Source organism: Propithecus coquereli, unplaced genomic scaffold, assembly GCF_000956105.1.
Source record: "Propithecus coquereli isolate 6110/MARCELLA unplaced genomic scaffold, Pcoq_1.0 Scaffold288, whole genome shotgun sequence".
In the NCBI taxonomy this organism is placed as follows: domain Eukaryota; kingdom Metazoa; phylum Chordata; class Mammalia; order Primates; family Indriidae; genus Propithecus; species Propithecus coquereli.
Window position 1 is genome coordinate 15,896 of NW_012148485.1, and position 8,922 is coordinate 24,817.

The window sequence follows — 8,922 nt, forward strand, 5'->3', positions numbered from 1 at the left end:
ACTGGGGAGGCTGCCCCTACCGCGGCCGCAGCCCGCCAGTTCCCGGACCCCGCGCTCGCCGCTCTCCGCCGCCGAGTCCTCAAAGGCCCCCGTCCGGCGCGAGGCCCGGCGAGGCCCGAGGCGCGCCCTCCTCAAGGAACCAGAGCGAAGCGAGCGCCCGCGGCCGCGACCCCCCGCCCCGAACCCTGCGGTGGAAGTGGCTGCATTTGAACCAAACGGCCTTCCCGGGCCGCCGCTCCAGCCCCGCCGTCCCCGGGCTCCCGAGGGCCTGTTACCGACACCAGCCTCCGGTGCCCCAAGGGCAGCGGCCGCCGCGTCTCCGTCCCTAAAGCCCCCGGAGACGTCCGTCCTCGGGGTAAGGGAGGCTCGGCGGGCGCCCCCCCGGCCGCGGCAGGCGGCAGGCGGCGGCGGGGCGTCGGAGCGGCGCACGGGGGTCGGCCCCGCACCGGCCGCGGCGAACGTCGCTCGTCGCCTTCCAGGCGATTCTCCAGCCCCCTCTCCACCCCACCCCCTTTTTGGTGGGCGTGGAAGTTTCGTTGCGGTTGTCGGGTGGGAAGTGCGGGATGCTGGAGTCGGCCGGTAGATGCCGACTTGGTCTTTAGGGCCACCACGGGGGGCGGCCGAGCGGCTGCGCGGGAGTCTGACTCACGGAGGTAACTTTCGCTCCGCAGAGACGATGCTCGCGGCGAAAGGGAAACCGTTTCCGGGAACATCCGAGCTGTAATTGCACCTGGAGTTGCCGGCGACAGACTCGCGGCAGACATGCGGAACTCCGCGAGCGAACTGCAGTTTTCGAGCCACGAAAACGCCGAGCGCGCCCCGCCCGCTTCCCTGGCCGCGCCAGGCGACGCCGCGCCCAGCGAGAAGAGCTCCCCTGGCGCGTCCGAAAAACCCGGCTATGCGGACTCCGTCTACGTTATGGCCGCGAACATTTTCCAGGGTATTCGGATCGAAAAGTCGCCGGAGAAAGTCTTAATCAAGTATGGGAGCGAACCGCTGCTGTCCTTCGCCGAGTCCGAGGATGAGTCCTTTCGGCGCTCGTCCTACGAGCTGGCCTTCAGCGCCCTGAAATGTGAGTTGTCCCGGTCTTGATTTCGGCACTGCGAGTCATAACGGGAGAATTTGCGCAAGGTGCACCCCGCACACTCCCGGTGCATAGCACAGTGTCCGGTGTGGCGCAGGTGTGGCGCACAGCCGTGCAAACTGAACGGGAACCGATCTGATCGGTAGGGAGAATGAGAATCCATTGAACTATCGATTATCGTTTCCCCTCCCTGCGTCTTTCTTTCCATTCCCTGTGTTTACACCTTGCATTTTAGTTTAACAGCTTATGCAAATGTAAACCCGGTAAGGGAGGGTGGGGAAAGGAGCAAGCAGATAAGATAAAAAGAAAAGGTGCAATATTTCAAAAATAAATCTTAAAACTAAATCAACCCCAATTAAGATGATCGCATTTATAGCCAGTAGTTTTAGTTCTGGGAGCCAAACTTTGGTATAATTCCCCTTTCTAATTGCCTCCGGGGTTTGAGACTCTGGCTTCAGATTCCCTCAATGGTGGTTAATTATCAACTAGTAAGAGTGGAGTTGACTCTTGGAAATAACCAAATCTTGTTACTATGAGAAGAACAGTCAAAGGGCCTGAAGTCGTTTTTTTTTGTACTAGCTGTGACTATAAACTTTATATTGGTTTATATACTGATTGATGTAGTTCCAGAAATGTTTCGTATTAGCAACACGGCTAAAATGATGAGCAATATGGCATACTAAAGAGACACCTTGAAAAAGATAACACTTATTTGCATGATTTCCACTAAGTATCCATACTTAGTGGGCATTGCACATCCTTGCACATGAGAGACAGTTCAAAATTGCTCAGTTGAATTAAAATATCCCATTGGTTATTTAGACATGAATATGCCTTTTTGGTTGTCTGCAGAGATGATGCAGCTTAACTCTGAAGCCAGGAATTTGTCGTCATAGAGAAAAATTTGTATGTGAAGATGAAATTTCTCTTTAGTTTTCATTTCTTTGTTTTCTCCTGCTCTGGATTTTTTTTTTTTCCTTTTTAAGTCTGTCTTAACCATTTTTCCTCCCTCCAGTTTGATCTTTCTAATTCTGTGTCATCCGTCTCCTTCTCCTTTCCCTCAACCAAAGTGTTGCACTTTATACATTGAATCAAATGAACATTTTTACATTCTTTTATTTGCAACAAGGAAATGCAGACTGGGCAGCTGTGTTGAGTAATTGGTAATGTTAATGCTAGAATTCTCTTATAGGCAATTTGTTTTCCTAATAGAATATTGAATCCTTAGAAATCAATAAGAAAAGGGTGAATTATTACTCTATATAAAATTAATGCATTAACTAGATGGTTGTTATAGCGATGTCTGTAATAAATTGTTTTCTTCCTCTCAATCTTGTTTTCTGTTTTATGAAAGATCTTGTGACTGATCTTTCTTAATGACCCAGAAAATCCCATTAAGATAAATTATTGTCATAGGCTTTTATAAACCTGCTTTTCCTTGAAACATGCATTTTTATAAATTCAAATTATAACATAAGATGGCATTGGTTTACTTGTTAAAAATTATTATTTTCTTATAATAATACAATCTTGATTTAAATGATCATGTGAGTAATTTCTGAATATGCAAATGGAATAAAATCAGAATTCCTAGGGCAGTGAGTTTCCCAAGGTAATTAGGAGCCTGCTATTTTACTTTTAAAATATTGGACGCTCTTGTGCATTTTGCTTTTATCTTCTGTGTTATCAGTGTTCTAGTAATACTTTCACATGTGATATTTTGTAAACTCACATCTGGTTTATGCATATAGGTTCAGGGAATCGTGGTTCAGAAAAGAAAACTTAGTATTTCTTCCCTAACATTTTATAGGAGTAGTAAAGCTGGAAAGGTTATAGAACAGATTAAAGGGAGTTTGGGTAATGGTCCCTTTTGTTTGTGAGTTTGGGGTAATGGTCCCTTTCGTTTGTGAGTTTGTGAACAGGTAATTAGGTAACATTATCATAATGTTTAAGGAGGTAGAAGGAGAAGAAAAAGAACAGAAAATCTCTTAATTATACAAATGTTAAGTATATTCTTTGGTTGTGTTTTATGCTCAGTTTTATTGTTTGTTCCTTTATTGATATCTTGCCTTGTCTATAAGCTCTTTCAAGGCAGGAAGTATATTTATCTGATTAATCTTTTAAGGGTTTAAGGGCTTAATGTTTTTTGAAATGTAGACTGCCACTAGTCCTGCTTTACCAAATAACCCCAAGGTCAATTTTGTGCTAACGGAGGTAGAATTACTAATGAAGAGTAGCCTCTTGAGTTCTGTCAAAGAACTAGAGTACTAGCAGCTAATTTATCTTTTCAAAACATCTGTATATTTTGAGGAATTCTAAATATTAAAAAAATATTCTAAATATTAAAAAAAACTGGTGCAGTGGTTTCTTAAAAAAAAATGAATGAATAACAACTTGAGGAAAGAACTGAAATTGCTGATTTTTTTCCTGGTTTCATTCTTTCTCCAGCTTCTCTAGTTGTATATTCTAGTTGGTGAACTTTGACTCCCAGGAACTGATTGTGACATTAAGTTGGTTAGTTCAGAATCATATAATCTGGTTATAGCTTTGGGGAGGCCAGGCATGGTGGCTCACACCTGTAATCCTAGCACTCTGGGAGGCGGAGGTACGTGGATCCTTTGAGCTCAGGAGTTCAAGACCACCCTGAGCAAGAGCAAGAACCCGTCCCTACAAAAAACAGAAAAATTAGCTGGGCATGGGGGCGTGTGCCTGTAGTCCCAGCTACTCAGGAGGCTGAAACAAGAGGATCCCTCGAGCCCAGGAGTTTGAGGTTGCAGTGAGCTATGATGACACCACTGCATGCTACCCAGGGCGACAGAGCAAGACACTGTCTTAAAAAAATAAAAAGATTCTAGCTTTGGGCAGTTAATAATTGTAGTCAGGGGCTCCTAAGAACACCCTCAGATTCAACAGTTTGCTAGAAGGACTCACAGGACTTTGCAAAGCTGTTATAGTTTGTTACAGTGAAAAGATACAGATTGAAATCAGCAACAAGTAAAGGTGCATAGGGCAGAGCTCAGGAGAGACCAGATGCAAACTTCCAATTGTTCTTTCCCAGTGGAGTCTTATGGACAGTGCTTAATTCTCCTAGCAAAGATAAATGACAACACAAATGAAGTATTGCCAACCAGGAAAGCTCACCTGAGCCTTGCTCTTTAGGGTTTCTGTTGAGGGTCAGTCTCATAGACAGGGAGTGCCCGTGTGGCTGACCTTAGTTACTCAGTCTCTAGTTTCTTCAGAGGTCAAGCTCCAGGTAAAAAAAGATGCTTTTGTCAAGCAAGATATTCCAAGGACTTAGGGGTTATCTCCAAGGAACCAGTCAAGGGCCAAAGCTTTCTTTAGAATATGCAGAGTTTGGCCACCCAGGCCTGCTGTGTTAATTGTGACTGCATGGTGATTCATTAAGAAAATGATCTGGATCAATAACCTCTTATGCTCTGGTTGTCACCTAAGACAGCAGTCCCCAATCTTTTTGGCATCAGGGACCGGTTTCATGGAAGACAATTTTGCCATGGACACATGGGGGAGATGTGGGGGGAGAGGAGGCGGAGCTCAAACTGTTCTTTGCCGGATGGGGAGGGGAGTGGCTGTAAATACAGATGAAACTTCAAGCACTGCCCCCCCCACCTCCTGTTGGCCTTCCTAAGTGTCATGGAAGACAGTTTTTCCAGGCATGGAGTGGGGGTGGGGGTGGGGGCAGTGGTGGCACTCTGATGCTGGGAGCTTGGCCAGCAGGTTGGGGACCGCAGACCTAAGAGGTTAAAGCAGTAATTTTGGGAGACAGTAATAGTACTTTATATTTCTATAACTCTTTATAATTCACAAAATACTTTATATCATTTGATATACCAATCCTTTGAAATGGAAGGTGTCAACAGAAAAAAACACCAAACTCTGTAAAATAATTGTAAAGAGATTTACTCTGAGCCAAATTCGAGGACCATGACCCTGAGCCATGCCCAAGAGGTCTTGAGCAGTGGACTCATTGTGGCTGGGTCACAGTTTGGTTTTATACATTTCAGGGAGACAGGGGGTTACAGGTAAACTTATAAATCAATATGTGGGAGGCATACATTGGTTTGGCCCAAAAAGGTGGGCCATCTCGAAGTGGGGGGGCTTATAGGTTATAGGTGTTTTTAAAGATTTTTTGGCTTGTAATTGGTTAAAGATATGAAGCTTTGTCTAAAGGCTTGGAATGGTTCAACATAAGGAGCTGCTTATCAGAGACAAGCCACTGGACATAGATTTGTTGTGTAAATTGAGGACCTGCAGGTTTGTCTTGCATAGCCTTAGGCCTGTTAATGGGTTACAAAGGATGTCCCCAAGAAGGGAGGGGGCATGATAAGGCATCTCTGACCTCTCTCCTCCAGGCAGGCAATGTAGTTTCAGGATATTCCTTTGGTCAAGAGGGAGTCCATTTAGTCAGCCAGTGGCGGGAGTGAGCCTTAAAATTTTAGTTCACAAAGGTTCTCACTTTGCAGATGAAAAAGTTGGGGGAAGCTCAAGAGGGTACTTAAAGAACCCAGCAGTAAGAAGGATAAAAAAGAGGAAGTATTTCAGCTGGTTGAAAGGGTGGTAGGACAACCTCCATCCATAATTCTAGTTTTTAAAATAATTATTTTGTATTTGGTGATGCCACCTTTTTTGCTCTGGTGTTGACTTCTCTCAAATATTCTTTGAAAAGTGTTAGTGGCTATTTTTATTAATTTTGTCAAGAAGACTTTTAAATACAGTCATGTATCACTTAACAATGGAGATATGTTGTGAGATATGCCTCATTAGGTGATTTTGTCATCATCATGCAAACGTCGTAGAGTGTACCTACACAAACCTAGGTGGATAGCCTACTATACACCTAGACTATGCGGTGCAGCCTATTGGTCCTAGGCTACAAACAAACCTACACAGCATACGACTGTACTGAAAACTGTAGGCAATTGTAACATAACGGTAAGTATTCATTTATCTAAACATAGAAAAGGTACAATAAAAATACGCTATTATCTTATGGGGACCACTGTTGTATATGTGGTCTATTGACCGAAATGTTGTTTTGCAGCATGTGACTATAATTTTGCCACGTATACCTCCTCCCCCGCAAAAAACCTCCCATCTGTCTATATTTATAATTATAGGAAGGCCTTGGCATTCTTGGGGTGAAAGTCCTAGAGGTCCCTCATATGAAGTAAACTCTATGAAAACAATAAAAATAGAGAGGGAGAACCTAGGGGAGAGTCAGAAGAAGAAACATCTTCCATCTTTCTTTCAAAATAGGAGGGATGAGCAGATGGACTCTGAGTTTCAGGGATCCAATAAATAACACTCCTCCTTTATACCTGAGTTTGGAAGCAATTGAGAGAGATAAAAGAGATGTTTGGGGACATGGCTTTCGATCTCTAGTCAAGTGAGCTTGCAAATACTTTACTCCTGAATTAGAGATTTACCTATCTAATTCATGGCATAGCTGAATAATCCCAGACCCTGCACCCCAACACACGCAAGGCACATGACAAAGGGCAGCCTGGAGTACATTCATGTCTCCTGCAGACAAGCTGGCGGAGAGAAAGGGGGAGTGGGGAGAGAGATGCCCCTGTTCCTTCTTCCAATGTCACCAGTCTAATAAACTCAATTTTTCTTTCATAGGGAGTGCTGAGTAAGGGGTAGGGAAAGAGTGCGTGTATTTCTCTAGGGAAGGCCCTCCACATGGAAACAAGAATGGGAGTCAAGAGTTCCCTGCAACAGCCTAAAGAAAAGAAGCTTTAATTAGTGGGGAGAGGATTGGAGCCATTGGGTTGAATTCCAGGCTAGGCAGGATTTCCAACTTTCGAGTAAGTCCTGATAACCTAAATCAGGCATTAATAGTGTGGTTTGTTGGGCTGCTTTGGTTTCTTATAAGAATAAGATGAGGAAAGGCATTTTGTGGTGAAGTGCATGTACTTTGGTGCCAGACTGCCTGGGTTTGAGTCCTTGACCTCCCACTTCCTGTGTGACTAGGAATGCGTTACTATGCTGTGCTTCATTCCCTACGAAACAAAACAACCTCATTTGTAGGGTTGTGGAGATTAAATGAATTAACATATGAAATACATTTAAAGCATTGTCTAGCACATAGAAAATATTATACAGAAGGTCCCAACTTACGATGGTTCGACTTAACATTTTTTGATTTTACAATGATACGAAAGCTTGTGCACTTAGTAGAAACCATACCTCAGGTACCTTACAACCATTCTGTCTTTCACTGTCAGAGGAGTGTTTAACAAACTACATAAGATATTCAAGACTTACTATAAGATAGGCTTTGTGTTAGATGATTTTGCCTCACTGTCGGCTAATGTAAGTGTTCTGAGCACATTTAAGGTAGGCAAAGCTATGACATTTGGTAGCTTAGGTGTATTAAATGTATTTTCAACGTATGATATTTTTCACTTACGATGGGTTTATCGGGACGTAACCCCATTGTAAATAGAGAGGCATCTGTATAAAGTATACAGATATTAATGTTGATATTACTATGTGAGAATGTTACGTAAATTGTAGATTTACGAAGGTAATGTTTTCTCTTGATACCAAAGGCATCCTTTAAAAATTGGAGTCTTTGCTCCCAAATTAGTCACTTCTTTCTAGTTTTCCCATCTCCCAAATAAAAATTGAAATTCAATGTGTATTCAACTGATTAAAGCATTTGTTATATGATGTATATATAGTTTAAGTAGCTATAACAGAAAGAACACTCATATTCCCTATGGGGGTTTTACAATATGTCCACTTGTTTCCACTAACGACCTCTGCAGTTTTCATATCTCTGCCGGGAATGCTGTCCTGCCCAGATCTTTACTCCTTGTCATTTGGGTATTAGATTAAATGTCATCACATCAATGTCTTCCTTAGTGAATTTTACCAAACAGTTAAGAAATAATACCAATCTAACATGGACTCTTTGAGAGCATAGAGGAAGAGAGAACAGTTCCCACCGATTTTGTAAGGTAACATATCTGTGATACCAACACTGACAAGGATATTACAGAAAAAAAAAAAATTACAGACTGGCATCCCTCATGAATATAAACATAGGACAAAAATCCTAAATAAAACATTAGTAAGTAAAATCCAGCAATACATAAAAAGGATAAGGGAACAATTGTTCAACATTATTAATTAGATCCTCTTTAATATTTTCAAAGGACATAAATTAAAAGTTGAAGTTCCTTTATTACTACTTTGATGATTCAGATGGTGCTTCTTTGACTATGATTCCATGTGGAGCTGGGTCATGAGGGTCCAGCATTCATAAAGGTTATAAATATGTCTTCATGTCATTATAATTTAATTCTTCATCAAGCATTGAGGTATACTTTAGATATGAAAGTAAAAGTATTTTATGTTATTTAAAGTATATTTTGATTCTGAAGTTTTCGTTTCAGCTTTGGTATGTTTAGTACCAAAAAATATTTGGTATTTTAGGCATGTCCCTTGTCTTGCAGATCAAGATATTTTGGAAACTATATTAATAGACAGCTATATCTTCCCAAGTACCACAATAGTAAGTAGACAACTTTTAGAATTAGCTTGTCTCATGATTATTGTTTTTGGAAAGTATTAAAAAGCCTTCCATTTTAAAGAATAACTAGTTAACTTAATACTGAGGCCTCTTCAAAATATAGATTCTTTCCTACTTCTCTTTTTTTTTTTTTTGAGACAGAGTCTCACTCTGTTGCCTGGGCTAGAGTGCCATGGCGTCAGCCTAGCTCATAGCAACCTCAAACTCCTGGGCTCAAGTGATCCTCCTGCCCCAGCCTCCCAAGTAGCTGGGACTACAGGCATGCGCCACCATGCCC

At 42.5% G+C, this 8,922-nt stretch overlaps 1 protein-coding gene across 1 annotated transcript in view; it reads left to right on the forward strand.

Annotated features, from left to right (window-relative positions):
- The first annotated feature begins 762 nt into the window (after positions 1–762).
- The window catches only part of NSUN7 (NOP2/Sun domain family, member 7), a 25,739-nt gene continuing 17,579 nt past the window's right edge, over positions 763–8,922 (forward strand). Inside the window, 2 exon segments of the mRNA XM_012648475.1 lie at positions 763–1,072; positions 8,569–8,627. Of these exon segments, the coding sequence (XP_012503929.1) occupies positions 763–1,072; positions 8,569–8,627 (369 nt within the window).